Source organism: Neofelis nebulosa, chromosome 16 (genome assembly GCF_028018385.1).
Source record: "Neofelis nebulosa isolate mNeoNeb1 chromosome 16, mNeoNeb1.pri, whole genome shotgun sequence".
Lineage (NCBI taxonomy): Eukaryota > Metazoa > Chordata > Mammalia > Carnivora > Felidae > Neofelis > Neofelis nebulosa.
Genome location: NC_080797.1, coordinates 192,974 through 212,845, shown reverse-complemented (window position 1 = coordinate 212,845; position 19,872 = coordinate 192,974). Strand labels below are relative to the sequence as shown.

Below are 19,872 nucleotides of genomic sequence, written 5' to 3'. Positions count from 1 at the left end.
AAAAAGCAAAATTTAGGATTATAAATATATAAAGTCATGTCGTAAGGCTCAGAATATCATTTCCTGACTTTTCTTCTCATAAGGACGTTGAACTAGAAGCACAGCACGTCCTCCCTCAGAGTGAAACACGCAGTGAGTCTCCACGGAGGCCTATCCAGTGGAAAAGGATTCTGCTCTACTGGGAAAGGGTTCTGGCCCGAGCGACCTCACAACCATATTTCTTGTGTTTCGTGAGCCTAAGATTTTTATAGTGGCTTTCATTGCCTTTTAACTGCCTCTTTTTTTCTTGATTGTTAAAGCAACAAGTGTTGTAGAAAATCTAGAAAACGGACAGAGACAACAACTGATAACATTTTTGATATGTTTGTTCACTGTTGTGTTTAATACAGTTACACGATACCATATCTGCAGTTTTATGCCTCCTTTTTTCCACGTAACATTTATCTTGAGATTTTTCCACGAGGTTCTTCCTAACAACCGTTTAGAGGCATGCCGCTGATTTACAGGCCTGGGCTTCGGGGTCTCCTGCGTCCTTGGAGTCCTGTTCTGAATTTTAGGTTCTGCCCCTTTCCCTAGTTGCCACTGGTGGATATTTTTGGCCATTTGGGGGGACAGTGATGACTTTACTGGGTGTGGGGGGGAGTCTGTCAGCTGCCGTCTGTCTCACGTCTCACCCCCTCCCGCAGCGACCTCTGTGATCTGACGCTGCTAAAGCCCCTGTGGCAGCTCTTCACGCACATGGAGTACAGCCTGTTCGAGGACGTGACACAGCCTGGCATCCTCCTCCCCCTGCACCGCGCCCTCACGGAGCTCTTCCTTGTCACTGAGAACCGCGCCCAGGTGAGCGGTGAGGGCCCTGCTGGAGCTCCCCCGCTGCCTGGGCTGAGGGCCGAGCCCTGGGGTGTCGTCTGGGTCGCGGCAGACCTGCGCAGGGGGCAGGCGTGGCCTGAAGTATGCATCCTCACCTCCGTCCGGCCCCCCCGGAATGCTGTTTTGTCAGGCCTAAAGCCACAGGGGAAAAACTGCCCCGGGTCAGTGCTTGACAGTAGTGAGTTCTGGAAAATAAAATGGACGGGTTCTTCCTTCTTCCTTCTCCTTCTTCCCACGAGCGTAGTAGGCTCATTGAACATGTGAGATGAGAAGGTCTTTCCCAGTTCTTTAGCTTACCCCTCATTTTCTACATGAGGAAACCGACTGGAGCACCCTATGGATGAGTCGGGGCAGAGGGCTCCCCGCCCCCACTCCCCCCCCCCCCCCCCTTCCAGAACTGGGCACCTGGCTGCTCCCGGTCCAGCTCCTCCCATGGCTCTCGAGTGAGGTAGTGCCGTGAGGTGCCCGCGGAACCAGGAGCGATCACCCATGCGGGACTCGGTGGTGGTGGGAGGGTGTCCCCTGGGTGGCGGTCCCCTCCAGCCACAGCCATGCTCTCTCCGCAGGAGCTGGGGTTGCTGCAGGAGTACCTGCTGGCCTTAACCACCGACGACCACCTTCTCCGCTGCGCGGCACAGGTATGCCTCCCCTCCCACCCCACCCCCACCCGACCCCAAGCTGGCCGCTGCTGCCTCCCCGTGGCCAGATGGCCCCATTGCCATGGACGGAATGCCCCTGGGGTTCACCCGGGGCTCTGTCCCAACCCCATTGCATCCTTCCAGTGTCTGAGGAGGGAGTTGAGCCCCTTACTTGGTGTCCTTCATATCCAACTGTGGGCTTGGAACACGCTAGCAAGAATTTGTCTTTGAAACCAAAACAACCAATGCCTTAAATTGACAGTTTGCCTGAAGTTTCCATAGAGTTAGATTTCAGTTTTTTCCCTGGTAGGAGAACCCCTGACAGTTTGGTCCCAGGACACCTTTCCACTTTTCAGTTATTGAGGGTCCCAAAAAGCTTTCATTTGCGTGTTGCACATATCGATACATACCATTAGAGATTAGGTTTTAAACTTAGAAATTAAAACACTTAAGCACTTAATTATCACTTTAAGAAATAGTAAACTTACTCCGTGTTAACATGAGTAACACATTCTCTGCAAAACAGCTGTATGTTCCCAAACAAAACCATCCTTGAGGAGGCGGCTGTCGTCCACGCCCGCCAGACCTGCGTCCTGTTGCTGCAGCTGTGCTGTCCTGCACCAGCCTCTGGGAAACTCCCCACATGCTCCAGAGCGTGAGGGTGGCAAAGGCACAATGTCTTAGCATCACCACGCGGAGCCCGGAAAGGGTCTCGGGAACCCCCAGGCGCAGGCCGCATGTTGAGAACCTTAGACCTGCAGACCCTTGAATATCACAGAGGATGTGGTCCAACCCTACAGTGGACACAGGGGGACACTAAGGCCTAGAGAAGGGGGAGGTTTGCCCAGGGTCACGCTTGAGTGGCTGTCCAGCCGGAGCTCTGCACTCTGTTCCTGCAAGTCTGCTCGGTGAGCACATGGTCCTCTCACAGGAAAGGGTCCTGCCTGCGGAGAAGCAGGAAGCCCCCATCCACTTGGGGCGTCTGTACAAATTCTCCTGAGACCCGTAGGCACAGTAGAACCTCCCTCCCCTCCTAACAGGTGCCTGCCCCCACCGCCCCCAGTACCCCTGCTTTTGTGACACGCAGCGAAAATTTGAGATTTGACCATATGGCACCTAGCGCTCCATAGATTCCTATGGGCTCTTCCCTCTCACCTGCCCCTGTGCCCAGTGTCACCCTCGTCCTGACCCTCCCCACAGCCCATCCACCGTGCTGGACCAGGGCTCTGCCTCGTCCTCCCCCAGCCGCCTTCCGCTCCTGCTGCACAGAGCCCGCACCACGGCCTCGGCCTGGCTCTAGGGCGTCCTCCTTCCCAGCAAGGACCCTTCCTACACTGTGGCCCAGCGCTGGCTGTCTGTTTCTTCCCTTCCGCACCTTTGTGCTCCTCCCTTTCCCTAAAGAGCTTGCCCAGACACCCCGTGGGCAGCATCCTCCGGGTCGACTGAGCCCACCAAGCATTGCACCTGCCCCTCTTACAGGGCAGTGATGCTCTTTCTACCCTATGTTTGGAGCTTCCGTGTGGTTGAGAGAGTTTTTCTCTCTCTCCTATAGACTGGTGCTCCGGGTGAGGGGAACCACATTTGCTTGTGTCTCCCTTGCCCCAGCCCCACCCCCAGTGCTCAGCAGAGGCTCTTGTTCAGTCCACACATAACGAGTGAGCAGTTGAATGGTTCTCGACATTGGCAGTGACCCTTTCTCCCTCCACAGGCTCTACAGAACATCGCTGCTATCAGCCTGGCCATCAACTACCCAAACAAGGCAACCCGCCTCTGGAATGTCAAGTGTTAGCCCTTGGTATGGTATGCATGGACCTAGCTGATATGTCCACACGGGTTTTAGAGCAGACGTCTAAACTCATTCAGGGAAATGCCCATGCTGTAGCGTCCGGCCCCCCTTGAGTTCCCCCTTTGCTCCGAGTAGAATGCCAAGTAGTCACGCCTCCAAGAACTTGCCACGTCACAAGCTAGACACCTGCACACACCATAGCATATGAGAATGAGTATGAATAACTCAGAATTATTCGGGAGGGCAGGCAGGGGCCCTTGAGAAGGTTGTTCAGAGACCAGCCTGGAAAGGGTTCTGTCTCCGTCGAGCCGGAGCCGGCGGCTGAACGCGGCGTCTGCCCGGAGCTGCGTCCCTCAGCAAGACCTCCGGCAGCGGGGGCCTGGCCCGGGAGCTCTCCCTTTGCTCTTGCTTCTTGAGACTGGATGGTCCAAACCAAAGCTGATGAGAGCTCGTCCTGGCTGCCACCTGGCCCCCAAGCACCCACGCAGCTGCCCCGCAGAAGTCATCGGTGACAACAAGTGCCCTTGGAAACGGCCAGCGGGCCTCCCACGTGCATCGCTCGTGCACCGGTCCTAGCGCATCTGCGTTGAGTTGTTTCAACTTATTCCAGTTTCCACCTCACATTTTTAGAGCAGAACAACATGACTCCCTTGAAAGGCCCCACGGGAGGCCCGGCAGAACGGTCACGCAGGGGGACACACTGTTTGTGGAAGCAACAAGTCGAGGAATTCTCTTTAGCTTCTGTACTTAAATACTTGAAGTGTTATCAGATGAGATCTTATTTTAGAAGTAAAAACAAAACAAAACAAAAAAAGACAAAAAACCAAATAAACAAAAGACACATGATTTTATTTCTTCTCCGTGGTCATGGGCAGCCCAACGTGTCCGCCCCAGGGCCCCACCTGCTTCTTCGGCTGTCATTTGTCTGGCTGTGAGTGCGCCAGGTCTCGCGAATGCTGTTTTCCATTTTTCTTTTTATGATTGCGGTCTTGCCCTGAAGTGCCGACGATTCTCGTTCCAAAGCCATGCTTTGGCGCGTGAGGGCGGGGTGGGTACCTGGGCTGCGCTCAAGGCTCGGTGAAGAGCGCTTGGGACCGCTGTCGTTTCAGGGCGGGCGTCCTGGCCTGAGCACGGCCTGCTGCGTGGGGCCCGGGGAAGGCCGAGGGGAGCAGGTCAGTGCTCCCGTGGCCTCTGAAGCCCCCTTCGCAGGGTCTGCGGGGTCTGGGGTGGAGGGGCCCGAGAGTGCAGGTCCCACAAGTGTCTTCCTGCAGAAGCACTTTTGCCTTCTTGGTCAGGAGGCCGAGGGGCAGCAACCTCATGCAGCCTCAGAATTGGATTCTCACTCAAGCCCCAAGCTACACGTTGAGCCAGCGTGTGGGGGACAGTTCAAAGGAGATGCAAACCGAGGGGCCCGTCCTGAAACTTGGTGACGTCAGGCCTGGGGCCCGGGCTCGGTCTGGTCCCCCGTGGTGTCGGGATGCAAGCTCTGGGCACTGCGGCTTGGAGGAAACCGTCCTCAGCTTTCAGAGAAGGCCCCACGCTCCCTACCACCCAGGCCCAGGCCCGTCTCAGTGCAGAGGGGGGCCTGGAAGATGGACGAGACGGTGTGCTCGCCGCTTCGCCTCGCTGCCACCCACAGCCCTCGTGCCCCAGACCGACTGACCAAAGCAGGACAGATGGCGGGGCGGGTTCACACCTCCTGGGGTGGTCACTGCCAACTGTGTTCCCCATCCTGCTGGGAGGCCTGACTGTGGGTAAACGCCGGCCCCCGCACCGCTGCTGTCTCACGCCGCCCTTGCCGTTCTGGCCTCTCTGACTTTGCACGGAGTGAACCCGGGTTCTGCTTCGCACACAGCCGCTGCTCTCCCCCGCTCAGCCCGCCCCACCCACCTGGGCCCCTGGGCCCCACCGGCCCGCAGTGTCTGGAAGAACGGACACCGCCGAGACCAGCCTGCCTTGATCCTTCTTGGAGGCAGAACTTCCAGGCAGGAGATAAAACTGGCAGGAATAAAGGTGTTGTGGAAACATGTGCCTGATTTATAAAGAGATTCTGACCCAAATCCTATATATTGTACAGACACTGTTCCTAAGGGGAGGAGTGACTTATTTTCATCATTGTTTTTAATTTGTTTTCTTACGGGTTTACGATTTTGAATTTTTCTTATTTGTTTGAAAGAAAGAATTTTGATTATATCAAGCTGAGTGATTTCAGCCTGTAAAAAGGATGTTGAGTTGTGGGTAAAATATGCAAATGAAGAGAAATATATTGTACAAATTCTATATAAAAAAGTGCAACTGTGTGTGGGGTTTTTCTTCCGTCTTTCTTGTGAGGATCATACTTGCAGCTTCTGCCCGGCCCAAAGGGATGGAATTGCTGGAATCTCAAGGACTTGTGGTTGACAGGAGCCAAAGGTGTGAGACACAAGCCCGCTGCCCCAATCTAAGCGGGGACGTGGAGACTCCGAGAGCTGCAGTGAAGCGAGGCTCTGATCAACATTCTTACAAGAGCGGGCGTCTGACGGACAGGCGCACTCCGAGCGGTTACAGCAGACGATTTATCTCCTAGCTGAAGGCCCTCCCCTGCTTCCTCATTGGCTGCGTGCTACAGAGGGTACAGCCTTACGCCGACGTGGCCTGTGCCCGCCCACGGGAGGCAAAAGGTAGTCTGATTAGAACAAGTGGACGTTCCCTGGGGCGACGCAGAGACGTCAGTTCGGTGGCGCGTGCTCATTGCAAAGCCTTTGAAAAAGAATCCCGCCAAACGGAGGCTGGCGGGAGGATGGGAGAACTAGGAAGTGCGGTGTCTAAGGGTTTGGGACCCCACTGTGGGAGTGGGGAGGTCCGTGCAGATTTCCAATAGGCTGGAAACTACTGTTAACCAGATAGCCCAGCTTTTAGTTGGTACTTCTGGAAATGAATCATCTCCCTTAGTTCTCACAATCCCTCCTTTTCTAAGTTGATTCCATTTTTATTTATATTTCCTTTATTTTTGAGGTCTTGCTCAAACATGCTCAGGAAGTGTGGGCTTTCCTCACAGTCAGGTTTATCTTCCAATAATAATAGGTTATTTTGGACATAAGGCACAGACATTTGTTTCTTAAGAAGAACCTTACACCCAAGGGGGTTTGCTGTGGTCAGATGCTCCCAGCATTTTTCCAAAATATGTGTTGTCGTTGTTGTTTTTCCACCCAGGGATCCCAGGTCCTAACCGTTCCTTCTCTGCCTACTGAATCTCATCTTTTCCTATCATATTCCCCACTTTGAATACATGACTCCTAACTGCCGTTAGGAATTGGGACAACGATCGATCTTAACTCCCTTCTGCTGAAAGGGGACAATGACCGGGGTATGGCAGTCAGGGCAGGTTCCGAGGTCGATCCAGAGGTCCGAGATAACGGGAGGGTGTTTGGAACATCTGGGCTAGCAGAATTTTCTTGGAGGTCTTATTTTTCTGGCATATCATCGGCTTCTACAAATGACATACATAGACTATTAGACTAACAAGCATTAATATTCCAAACGCAATGCCTCCTAGGGAGGAGACCACACCATGGAAAGGAAAGATGCATTGTAGCCATCCCAAAAGTCCCTGACATGTCTGGTCATTTTTTTTTTTAAACTTAACTACAAGTTCTCCTCTCTCTTCCATATTTATTTGGATATTGTGATATTGTTGGTTAGAATAATTAAGCAAGTTAACTAGTTTTTGGTTCTCGATCCTCGAATCTTCCTTTGGCCATCCAGTTTCCACAGGAACAAACTCCACGAAGAGTATTTAACTTTACCTCTCCAATATCCAGGTTACTCTAAGTTCAGGCAATTATTTATCCGTCCTGGAGCTAGTAGCACCGTCGTCCCGAATTCAGTCATAATGTCCCTTTCTAGCAAGGGAGTGGGGCTCTCTGCCTTTATCAAAAAAGAGGGCAGAAAAAAAAAGTCTGCCCATATGCACCCCAGGGGATGAGAGAAAAATTTAGGCATAAGTTTTCTGGAGACGCCTCTAATAGCTACGCGGCATTTGGATGGTCGGCCGGGGAAAGGACGGAAAAGGCAGCTGAGTGTCAAGAAGGAACTCGAGCGGTTTTCCTTCTGTTTCCCAGAGTTACCCGAGGCTCTGGGTTTTCAGTGGACAGTTGGTTCAGGGGGGCCACTGTGATGAGCCCCAGGACCGATCCGTTCCCTTCAGGGACACTGGGTATCTGAGCCCTTGCAGACTGAGGTCCCCGAGGGCATCCGGATCTCCAGTGACCGTCTCCACACAAGGGGCCTGGCTCACGGGGTTTCGACTTCGGTTGTCCCCTCTGAGAACACTGGTGTTTCCAGTGCCCTGAATGGCCTCGGATATGGCACTTGGTGCCAGGACCTTGGGAAGTCTGGTTTGACATAGTATGTAAGGCTGAGACTAAGGCCTTACATTTTTTTAAAATTATTTTTATTATTTATTTATTTATTTGAGAGAGAGAGAGAGAGAGAGAGAGAGAGAGAGAGAGTGTGAGTAGGGGAGAGGGAGAGGGGGACAGAATCCGAAGCAGGCTCCAGGCTCTGAGCTGTCAGCACAAAGCCCAACTCAGGGCCCGAACCCACGAACCGCGAGATCATGACCTGAGCTGAAGTCGGACACTCAACCAACTGAGCCACCCAGGTGCCCCAGATTTTTTTTTAAGCCTTCTTTCCCGTTCCTGATTCTCCTCTTGATCTCGATAGTCATATATCCAATTGGCAGCTTGTAAAAGCTCCTCCAGGGTCCCTTCCGGACCAATAGCCAATTTTTGCAGCTTCCTTTGAATATCAGGGGCCAATTTTGTCTTTCGGACAGATTTGTCCTTTAGAATCTTCTCAGCTTCAGAGCGGGGAGGCCTTTCCAGGAAGGCCACCAGGCTCTTGTCCTATGTCTGTAAAATAGTGGCTAACTTAACATAATTTAAGGGTTTAACCTTAGACCTTAATTTCTCCAAAGCACAAGCTTGGAAGTGGCAGCGATACCAGTCCCCCAGCGGGATTAACATAGTCTCAGTTTGGATCTTGGGGTGGAACTGCCTGAAATCCAGTAGGGAACTGGGAGTTCCCTGAAGGACCTCCAGGCCCATCGTAATTATTTAAGGAGTTCCTCATCCCCACATCTCTCAGCTGCTGCCAGAACCCCACATTTCTCTGTCTCATTAAGACTCTTAATGATTAAGACTCTTAATGATTCAACAAAAGCATTATATCTTTCCAGGTCAATTAAAAAACCTACCTAATATTCTGAAAAGCCTTTATATACTTATCCAGATCATCAGAAAATGTACCTAGATATCCTTTCGTCCGTCTTAAATCTTAGAGCGAAAAAGGTACTTGTAATCTTATCATGGTGGTGCCTCCCTGGGTTTCTCCTTCCGGCGCTCCAGCTTCTTGTAGGGAAAACACGCCTGTCATGCTACGGGGGAGGGCCTGGGTAAGGTGGGCAGCAGGGAGCAGAAGTGCACGTTTGAGGTCTGGGTATATGGATGGAGGACCCGAGGCGGAGGCTGAGGTGAAAGCCATCGCTTCCTCCCTCTCTATGTCTGCTTTGGGTACAGGCAAAGGGCCCTTAGCTGTTTACCCTCCTGATGACTGGACTTCAGAAAGGGTTGGCCTGACATCTACCTCGATTGTCTCTTAAGGCCCCCAAAGCACTGAACATAGGGACTTCTCCCCATTTCCCCTCACATTTGCAGATCAAGTCCAATCGTAGGATGACATTACAATCGGTATTTCCCTCTGGCGGCCAGGTTTCCTCCTCCAATTTGCGTTGGGCCCAAGCCTCGGTGCAAAAAGAAAATGAGTTGCTGCTTCTTCAGGGTTTGTGGATGAAAGTCATCCCAGTTTTTCAGAGTGCATCCCAAAGGGGTATTGGCCTTGGTTAGGGAATTGCCCATCTATAGGAAAAAGAGAAAAAGGCATCCCTTATAGCTGGCCAGGAGAAACCTCACCTTCTAACCCCGCACTTTGGCTGGCTACGGGATCGGCAGCCAGAAGCCCTGTCAGTCTCTCGAGCTGCTGGGAGTAGTTGCTCTTAGCCAGGCTTGACCCTACTTCCGAGAGCTGACCTGGTCTTCCCTGATTTCTCCTACCCCTGTTTCCTGCCCGCGGGACCTTGGGAGTACGGACTGTGACCATGAAAAACTCCCATGGTTGTTGAGGGATGCATTAATTTAATTTATCCCAATAGTAATTTATGTATCGATCATAATAAAACCGTTCCTCTTTACAAATCTATTTTAAAAGGCTAGCAAAAACCATTGGCCCCCCACCCAAGGATAAATTGGCCATTGAAGGGGGGCTAAAAGGGCCAAAGTCGACATCTATTCCCCTGCCTTTTTTTCAGCAATGCCCATGTAAATATGTTCCAGCCATGTGGGTGTCCATTTCACAGTCACTAGATTGGTACAAGTTGGCATATACTGGGCTTAGTGTAGCAAAATGGCCCCATGTATCCCGGTAAAACCCTTCTCATATCTTAGTCACCCAACCCTCATATGGCACAGGCATCCATTCCTCTGCCTTGCAGAAACAACACAAATGTGGCACGTTTGGAGGCCAGCAGCAGGGACATTACCATCATCTCCCCAGCCTTTGGATCAAAGGAGGGGCAATTTCAACCAAGGCTTGAGTAAATCAACTCAAAAGGGCATGCTGTCCTGCTCTTTTGGTTAAAATCATAGTTCTTTCCATCTTTTTGGGCAACAGAGGAAGAAAAAAAAACCTTTTATTTTTTTTTTTCCAAAAGCAGACCAACAATCCAAGAAAACTTTGTCTTTTAACAGAGAGTAAATCAGAATTTTAATCTTATACCAGTGGTTTCGCTGAAGTGAAACCAACCTGAGCATCTTATCAGGCATCTGAGTTATCACCACTAGTTTGTCACCTTAGCAACAGGAAAGTTCTAGAAGAGCCAGCCTTGTGGTATCTCCCCACAGAAAGGTTCTGTCTCCCAAATAGCAGAAGTGCTTCACCCCAACTACGCAGGCATGGCTTGCAGGGCTCAGGGATGCCACCAGCCAGCTGTGGCACCAGGGGCGAGTTCCCTGGCCAGCCAGGCCACCCCATAATGAAGATTAGATAGGGTCGCTTACGTCATGAGCAAGGAAAGGGCCTGGCTGTGACAGGCTGTCTTAGGATTCACCATTGCCATCCTGGACTGCTAGGCATGGAACATCGTGTCCCCAACATGAAGGTGACCCACTCCACCCTCACACACTGTGCTGGGCGGTGGGGGTGGGGGGGTGTGGGGGTGTGGGGGGTGGAGGTTAGCCTGGGGGGTGATGGCCCTTTTGTGACACCAGCTTTGCTAACAGCCCTCCAGGTATGTTCACACCCACAGCCGATGGTCGTGATGATGACATGAACATGCCCACCCTCACAGAGGGCTTTGTGCCATTCAAAGATTCCAGGTCAGAATTCGAATTACAAGTGGCCACCTGTGTCATCAGCATTGTGACAAGCCATCCTGTGCCTTCTCAGTTCTTCTCCCAGCCCACTGATGGATGGTCATGTTCCCCTCCCACAGACAGCAGGATCCTGCCAGGAGCCCAGGCTCAGCAGAGAGATCCTCACCATCCCTCATGTTATCACCATGACAGCTCAGAGAGGTGGGTGTTGTCCTGTCCATTTTACAGACTCAAAATTTGAGTCTCAGGGCATTAGATCCTCCTTGTTGGCAGGAAACACAGTCTGGAATGATACCATGTCACCCCCTTCGCCAAAGACCATGACTAGAGACAGCAGACAGAATTCAGACTCTCCAGGGCTGACCCACAGAGCACAGAGAAGAGCCATGCCAGCTTTCAGCTCCCAGTGCTAGGGGCACAGTATCATTGGTCAAATGTCTCCCCACCCCCACCGGGAGCCCAGCCCTCCACCTACTTCTGGAGACCAGGAGAGGGCTGGGGAGAAACTGGACAGTGATCTGGCCAGTCATCCAAACTAATATGTGGAGACAGAATAATCACCCCAACAGGCATCTCTGGGGAGGACCCGCCAACCAGAGCTGGGGTGCACTTTGGATTTGGGGTGTGGGGTATAAGAGCTCCCTCTCTCGAGCTCTCCTATTTATAGTGGCAAGTTGGTAGTGATGGACACAGGAGTACCAGCCTCCCCTCCATCTGGTCCTCACTCTCTCTGCTGTTCCTCCCCCACAGAGCCCCAGTGACCTGTGTCACAATAGGATCTTGTAGACATGACTGTGACCTCCAAGCCTGGGTCATAAAAGACAATAACCCTGCCAGGCTGTCTCTGAGAGCAGCCGGCCACCATGCCCTGCAGATGCCCAAGCAGTCCTGTGGAGAGCCATGTATGGAGAGGAACCAGCCGTGTGAGGGATTGCGTGGGAAGGGAGTCTTCCGGCCCCAGCCACACCTTCAGATGAGACCGCAGCCCCAAACACCCACCCAACTGCTCCCAAATTGCTGACCTCCAGAAACCAGGAGAGCTCATATGTGTTGATCGTTATACGACTGTAAGCCTTGGAGTACCTGGTTGGGCAGGAGGAGGCAGCTAGCGGTTCTGCCCCCTGATGATGAGACGGGACAATCCATATTGTCACCTATATGCACCCCACACATGCACACAGAAGTTTTTAAATGGGACTGTGCATCACCATATTTAAGCTAACACCAGCTGCTATTTTAAATAAATCCTAAAGTCTGCACAGCTAACACAAGAGGGAGGACATTGTGGAGGACACGATGTGTCTGGTGGTTCTCCTCCAAGCAGGAATTATGGACCCAAGACCTCTCTCCCCTGCTGGCTCTCCAATTCAGTTCGAAGATGGGGACAGAGACCACGGGAAGGTCACAGCACTTCTAAACCCTCTGGACTGGAAGTGGCACTTGCTGGACCCATTCATGTTCCACTGGTGAGAGAGGGGTGAGTGCTGAGGATGGGCTCCGGCCTGGGAGCCCCTGCCTGGCAATAGCACCATTGTGTAGAATCCGTGTCATTAGCTACCCATCTCTGCTGTGTTCCTATTCTCTTGCTTCTGAAAATTAGAAGCTGTGTTGTGGACATTGTGGCAGATAGACCTCAAGGTGCGCCCAGATCTCTGCCTCCTGATATCCATGGGAACACAGCAGAGGTGATAACACATATGTGGTTATGTCCCATAAGAGTGTCACAGTGTCTCCAGTAGACACATCCCCCAGGTGGCCTGAGGAAACCCGTGGCCATGCAGAGAGGGTCTGACCCACATGGAAACTGAGCAGCCTAAGGCCTGAGTGAGGAGGCAGGTCCTGCCTTGGGGGAGGCCTCGGATGGGACCCCAGCCCCAGCCCACACCTTCGTCTCAGGGGACCCAGCTGAGTTGCTCCCGGACTCCTGCCCACGGACACCATGAGATAGTAAATGTGCTTGTTTCAAGCCCCTCTACACGCACCCGTGTGCCCACTACATGTATCCACTCACCCCGATGCCCCCCTTCCTGCACCCATCTTCCCCCCTGCACCCACCCCCCACCCTCACTCCCCCTGCACGCACCCACCTGCCCACTTACATGCACCCAACCACCTTCACCTCCCGGCGCACACCCACATGGCCCCCCCCCACACCTACCTACCTCCCTCATGCACTGCCCTACCCCACTGCCCCTCTCTCCGCACCCACATGTCCCTGCATGCACCCCCCACCTGCCCCCTGCCCCTCTGACCACACCTGCTGGCCCCCCTGCACGTACTCGCTTTCCCCCCTCACGCACACACCTGCCCCCCTGCACGCAGCCAGGGGCCTCTGTCTTACATTTTCCTGACATAAGCCAGGATGCATTTTCGGCTCCTGGGATATAGTCTCTGAGATGTTGGTCTCTTGTCTTCCTGGTGTTGTCATTACTGAAATGAATTACTTTCTTGTGTCATTTCCACTCACATCTCTGCCTTTGGATTCTGTCGGCATCGAGTGCCCCCACCCGGGGCGCTGTTTGGTGACCCTGGATTGGAGATCTTGCCCCCCTTTGCCCTGTCACAGGACACTGCAAGTTGCAGGGGAGAGATGAAGCCAAGCCCTCCTGGGGAGACCCAGTGCACCGGCAGGGAAGAACCCCGGGCACCACCTCCCAGGGAGGAAGAAGGGGAGCCCACGCCTGCAGCAGGTGCGGTTGAGCCCCTGACGCCCTGAGAGGCTGCACGACAAGACTGGAGCCAGGGAAGCTCTCATCCAAGTTGGAACATGAAGAGGAGAGTTCCCCTCGGGATCTTTCTGGATGCAGATCCTACATTGCTGGAGGTTTACCTCAGAAGAAAGCCCAAGAATGGAACTTCTGACTTGTTGTCCTGTAATGTCCTCCCTGGAGGGAAGGTCTGCATGAGTGACAAGATGGTTCTTCCACGTGGCTGTGGGTGGCTGTGGGGCCTCCAGGCAGGTGCTGCTCTGCCCTCAGTGGTGTCCCTGCTCCGCGCCCGTCCTCCCTTCTCCTGGTGTCTGTGAAACAAGCAGAGAAATGGAAGAGCCGGTGAAACTTGGAAGGGAAGCGTGTCCCTTTACGTGCTTGGGACCGTCAGACCTGACGCTCACGGGATCGCTATTGTGAGTGTGGACAGAGGAAACACCCACGGGCACTAAAAGGCTGTTGGCACGAATCATTGCTAACAGTCACAGAATCTGCAGTTTCAGGGCCTGGATCAGGTTAGGGTTAGCCCTCTTGAGACACACCAACATGTCTAACGGCCCCTCTGCCCGTAAAGGTTCACGGTGGCTGGGAAGTCACCGCTTCCACCCGACGGACGGTGATAGCACCTCTTGAACCCACCTGCTCAGAGCAGCCCAGGTGGCAGGGACCCGTTTCCAGCTTGGCCTCCCTACTCCACACAGCACCTGCTCTCCAGCGTCTTCCCTGTTTCCGAGTCTCTCCTTGCTTTCTGTCTGCCTTTCCGTCCCCTGTCCCTAACTTCCTGCCGAGTATTCCTACAAGCCAACAGTTCACCTCGGGCAGGGGGAGGTAGGTGGCCAGGAGAGGCTCGCCACACTCAATGAATTTCAGGGCATTCTGGCTATTTCCTCCCAGCCCAAAAGACTGCCCAGCTCCCTGGGAGCATCCTGGCTGTTTACTGGCAATGAGGGCACTGTTGAAATCATCATTATTTTCAAATAACAAGTACTGATGAGGATGTGGAGAAGAAGGAACGCTCCTGGTGGGAATGAAAACTGGTGTAGTCACTGTGGAGAACACTATGAAGGGTCCTCAAAAAGTTAAAAATAGAACCACCCAATGGTTCATAATTCCACTCCTGGGGATTTACCCGAAGGGAAGGAAATCACTGTCTGGAAGAGATCTCCGCACCCCCACGTTCATGGCAGCATTGTTCACAATGGCCCGTCATGGAAACAGGTTAAGTGTCCATCCAGCGAGTGATGCCTTTATGAAGGAATATTGCTCAGCTGTAAAAAAGAACAGGCAGATGTGCAGGACGTTATGCTGAGTGAAATAAGCCAGACACACAAGGAAAAGGCTGCGTGGTCTCACACGTGGAATCTGCCGAACAGGCAGAAGTCGAGTCTTACGTGTGTGGAGCCCCTGGCACCCCCCTCAGGCCTGCTGGGGCCCGGGGAAATCAGCGGGGACCCGCTTACCAAGCACAGAATCGTGCAAAACAACACATGCCGTAGCCTCCATCTGGGCATCTCCGTGGTTTGGATGCAGTGGTGGGTGAGCCCAGCAAAGTCTAGTTCCGTGGTTCAACCTCAGCTGCCCTAGGCAGCATACATCCCTGTGGCTCTCTCACCAGCCTTGCCCTCCCCAGAGAAGCTTCTAGATGTTGGGAGGGTGTCCTGAGGGTGGAGGGCCGGGCGATGGGTCTGCTCCCTTTGCTCCAACAGGGCCTTGGACCCCCAACAGCCCAAGATGATTCTCTTTGCAGTGGCCCCAGCAGCCCCCTGAGATGCAACGCAACGTCCCCGGTCAGCAGGGGCAGCCACCATAGTCCTCAGTGATCCAGCCCAGGGCCCATCAGCGCTGTGGCCAAGACTTGGGCTGCAGAGGCTGGAATGTGGCCTCTGAACAGCCTGCTGTGCACAGGTCAGGCCCTGTCTCTGTTTCTCTCTCTCAGTCTCTGTCTCTGTGTCTATCCCCCATGTGGTCTCTCTGCTGGGTGCCCTCACAGTCCAGCATGTCACATGGACACTACGTGAGCAGGTGTCCCAAGAGAAGCAGGTACAGCTGCACAGAGCCTCAGGAGTCCCATGGGCCACAGAGCCCACCTGGGGAACTGTGGGAGCCCAGGAAGAGGTCTACTGTCCAAAGCCCAACCCCCGACCACCCCAGGACACAGCTGCCTGGCCAGATCCCCTCCTGCCTGCAGGTGGCCTCCACAATCCTCAGGGTGGGTGGGCAGTTTCCCACCTCTCTTCCATCTGGATGTGACACCCTCCAGGTCCCTTGTCTTCCATGAGTGTGCTGTTAGGTGGGTGGGGTGGTTCTAGATATGGCTTCTAATTTCAAGCAGGGTCTATGTTCAGATCTCCTAAATAAGTTCAAATCTCGATTCTGTTTGGATTAGAGAAGGAAGAACATGAAAACGTGAGCAATGAAGCCAACAATAACCCATCATTTAAATCCTGCTTCTCACACTTTGACTTGGAAACAAAAAAGTGATCCAAGGAATTCATGCCCAGTCTCCACCCAACAGAACCCTGCTGAGGCATCGATGGCCTTGCAGATCCTCTCCAGCAGGTAAGATGAGGCCAGGTGGATGCAGGCAGGGCCGGCTGCAAGGACAGCTTCTCCGGGAGCTCCCCAAAGTGGGGATCAGCCCGCACATGGGACTTCCAGCTAATCTGGATCAGAACCCTGTGCCCATGTGTCTGGGGACTCATCTCCACCTATCTGCAGGGCCTCCCAGGCTGGTGTGGTTCCTCCACAAGAAATGTGAAATCTTCTGTCACCATATACATTTGGGAAATGCCAGGAGCATCTCCCCGGGATTCAGCCCCCAAACGGATGGGCACGCGCACTGGGCAGGACCGAGCAGCGGAAGCTGAGTGCCAATGTGAGTGTAAGTGGTTGGGCCACCTGGCAAGCATCTGGCAGCTTCTCCTGGAGGGAAGCACTCACCTGGCCTATTAACTGGGACAACTGAAAATACATGCCCCCCACCCCCACCAAGGCCACCTGCCCCTGTTTGGACAATCACCTGTCTGGACAAGGAGGCCAGCACATCCTGCATGTTGGTGGCGGGGGGGGGGGGGGGGGAGGGGACTCAAGCCCCGGAGTGTCAAGGGCACAGCGCTGGCTGCCATCCACCTCTGCCCACTGGGAATGCTCCGGGGAGGGGCCTCTAACCAGACTTGATAGAACATATAGACTGCACACTTCTGTGTGGACTCTTGACACTCAGAACCATGTCTCAGAGATTCATCTGTTTCCTGGCGTGGACCCTTCATTTTCTGTGGCTGAGTGGTGTTCTACCATGTGAACACTCCGGGATTCCTTTGTCCGCTTGGATGGTTCTTAATTTGAGGTTACAATAAAGCTGCTATGAGCATTCTTTCTTTTTTTTTTTTTTTTTCAATATATGAAGTTTATTGTCAAATTGGTTTCCATACAACACCCAGTGCTCATCCCAAAAGGTGCCCTCCTCAATACCCATCGCCCACCCTTCCCTCCCTCCCACCCCCCATCAACCCTCAGTTTGTTCTCAGTTTTTAAGAGTCTCTTACGCTTTGGCTCTCTTCCACTCTAACCTCTTTTTTTCCTTACCCTCCCCCATGGGTTTCTGTTAAGTTTCTCAGGATCCACATAAGAGTGAAACAATATAGTATCTGTCTTTCTCTGTATGGCTTATTTCACTTAGCATCACACTCTCCAGTTCCATCCACGTTGCTACAAAGGGCCATATTTTGTTCTTTCTCATTGCCACGTAGTACTCCATTGTGTATATAAGCCACAATTTCTTTATCCATTCATCAGTGGATGGACATTTAGGCTCTTTCCATAATTTGGCTATTGTTGAGAGTGCTGCTATAAACATTGGGGTACAAGTGCCCCTATGCATCAGCACTCCTGTATCCCTTGGGTAAATTCCTAGCAGTGCTGTTGCTGGGTCATAGGGTAGGTGTATTTTTAATTTTCTGAGGAACCTCCACACGGTTTTCCAGAGCGGCTGCACCAATTTGCATTCCCACCAACAGTGCAAGAGGGTTCCCGTTTCTCTGTGCTATGAGCATTCTTGCACACGCCTTTTGGTGAACATCTGCCCTCAGTTTTGCTGGGTAAACACTCAGAAGAGGGACTGCCAGGTTAGAGGGCATGTGCCTGTCTGCCTCGAATGGTGCCGCTGAGCCGATTTCCAAAGCAGCTGTACCGTTTCTGGTCCCCACCAGCTGCTTCACATCCTGGCCAGCACGGAGTATTGTCAACTCCAGAATTCTAGTGGGCGAGTAGCTTAAAAGTACGTTTATTACAGTGTTAATTACACTGGCCGTTGGGGGCAGTTCCTAATTTGGCACTCCTATTTCCCTTTCCTTAGTGTAGTACCCTTGTAGCTGGGCTCGCGGTCACTCAGCTAGCGACTGCACGTCCCAGCTTCCCTTGCAGCTGCAGGCGGCCCCGTGACTAAGTTCTGGTCAATGGTATGTGACAGAGCTGATGCGTGCCACTCCCTGTCCCACTGAATCTGTGAGCATGCCCTTCCTCCCCGCAGATGCCACGCTGCCCACGGTCTGCCTGTCCACCTCTGCAAATGTTATGTTAGAAGTAAAGAGACGTCCACCTTCGTTAAGCCACTGCATTTCAGGTCTCTTTCTTACGGCAGCAAGCCGTGCCCCCAAAGGATGCACTGTGGTTGCACATTCACCCGTGGCTCTAACACAGCGACACCTCTGCTGGTTCTGCCTGCTCAGCACCACCCTTTCACCAGGGTGCTGCTCCCACCCAGCCCCGAGGTTCCGTGAGGTGATGGACCCACCCTTCCCCGGGCGCAGGCAGGTGGCCCAGGTCTGGCTGGTCGTGGCTCCCCGTCCTGTTCGGGGTTGTAAGTTCACGGGTGGGGCATGAGACCCAACTGCAGTCCTCCCATGAGACTCTCAGTACGGTGAGAGAGAGTCTTTGTCATTACTGTGCATTGTGGCGGGAGAGGGAAACCAACCCCAAGCAGAACCAGAGGCAATCGGAGAGAGGGGAGGAGGAAGCCCAACAATGGCGTCTCCACCCCTGGGTCTAGCTGTACCTGCAGCACCTTTAGATGTGAGTGATCCACGATTGTGAGCTGAACTTCTGCCACTTGCAGCCAGGAGTCCCATCTCCTTCCCTAATGATAAACACGTTTGGGAGTGATTTTATATAAGCATCGTGCTAAGTGTGTATATAGAGTCTGGACATACCCCTTAAAATGGGAATTCATTTTTGTTAATGTTTATTATTTATTTTGAGAGAGAGCATGTGTAGGGAAGAGGGGCAGAGGGAGGGAGAGAATCCCAAGCAGGCTCTACGCTCAGTGGAGAGCCCGATTTGGGGCTTATTCCCATGACCCCGGGATCGTGACCTGAGCAGAGATCCAGAGTCAGATGCTTAACCGACTGAGCACCCAGGCACCCATAGAATAGTAATTCTTAGTCTGGAGAGAGTTTGGAGGCTCTATCCAGATGGAATCGATGGGGTTTTGAACTGTGCAGGTCTGCTTAGATGTTGATTTTTTTTTAAGTTTTTTTTTGTATGGATTTTTAAAAAAACATACCATACAGTCCTGTAAATATGCTTTCTCTTGTGATTTCCTCAATGACATTTTCCTTTCTCTGACTTACTTTATTGTAAGAATTCAGCATATGATGCATACAATGTGCAAAATACATACTAATCGACTGTTGATGTGACCAGTAAGGCTTCTGCTCAAAAATAGCTATTAGTGGTTAGGTTTGGGGGACCCAGTCATAAGTTCTTCATGGATTTTTGACTGCGTGGTGGGTCAGTGCCCTAGCCCTCACATTGTTTGAGAACATATCAACATTGGTACATGTAACAGATCATCATTTTTGGAAGGAATAAAGCTAAAGGAGAAACAATGTTTAGCAGAAAAGCCCCCAAACCCCGTCAAACCAGCGAGTGAATAGACATTAGCATGAAACGCACAGCTGACACGTGATCCCACCAGATGTTGACGGGAGACAGATGGTTACTGTTCTTGTGTCTTTTGTGTAAGTTATGGCAGATGTACACGCCTGTGAGACCATCTCCATGATCCAGGACATTTCCTTCACCCCCAGAGTCTCCTCATGTCCATTCAAAGTAACCCCCTCACCCCATGCCAGACAAGTACACATCTGCTTTCCCTCCCTGGCCACCAGCTTTCCCTGGTCTTGACTTTGGGGTCATGGGATGGGACAGTCACTCTCTGCAGGAGATCTGAACTTCACTGTGATGCGGGGCGACGCACATCAGCGATTTGCTCATGTCCGTGTGGCCTCTCATATGCACGGTCCTACCTCTTGTCTCTTCATTCACTAGTGGGTACACGTTGGGTGGTTTCCATGTTTGTGCTGGTTGTAAATAAATGCCTTTAACAGTGGATAGTATGAGTTTAGAAGAAAAACGGATGCATATTATTTTCTGAAAAAAGTAAATTATGCTCATACCACACA

The 19,872-nt window shown here is 52.5% G+C and overlaps 1 protein-coding gene and 1 long non-coding RNA gene across 13 annotated transcripts in view; both read left to right on the top strand.

The window, feature by feature from the left end:
- The window catches only part of ZZEF1 (zinc finger ZZ-type and EF-hand domain containing 1), a 103,875-nt gene extending 98,281 nt beyond the window's left edge, over positions 1-5,594 (top strand). For all 4 annotated transcript variants that reach the window (XM_058705695.1, XM_058705693.1, XM_058705694.1 and 1 more), the window contains exons 53-55: positions 687-840; positions 1,437-1,508; positions 3,217-5,594. In XM_058705695.1, the coding sequence (XP_058561678.1) occupies positions 687-840; positions 1,437-1,508; positions 3,217-3,297 (307 nt within the window). In that variant the 3' untranslated portion in view covers positions 3,298-5,594. The remainder of the gene's footprint in view (positions 1-686; positions 841-1,436; positions 1,509-3,216) is intronic.
- Positions 5,595-10,387: 4,793 nt separating this feature from the next.
- Positions 10,388-18,017, top strand: LOC131497579 (uncharacterized). Of its 9 annotated transcripts, none has more exons than XR_009255027.1 (7): positions 10,388-10,489; positions 10,823-10,904; positions 11,454-12,180; positions 13,270-14,943; positions 15,159-15,316; positions 15,798-15,970; positions 16,130-16,474. It is a non-coding gene; the product is annotated as an uncharacterized LOC131497579 (long non-coding RNA). The 9 variants fall into 9 exon arrangements; XR_009255033.1 differs by lacking the exon at positions 10,388-10,489 and adding an exon at positions 17,940-18,017 and having other exon boundaries at positions 10,610-10,904; positions 16,130-16,286; XR_009255031.1 differs by lacking the exon at positions 10,388-10,489 and adding an exon at positions 16,648-16,784 and having other exon boundaries at positions 10,610-10,904; positions 16,130-16,286.
- The last annotated feature ends 1,855 nt before the right edge of the window (positions 18,018-19,872 follow it).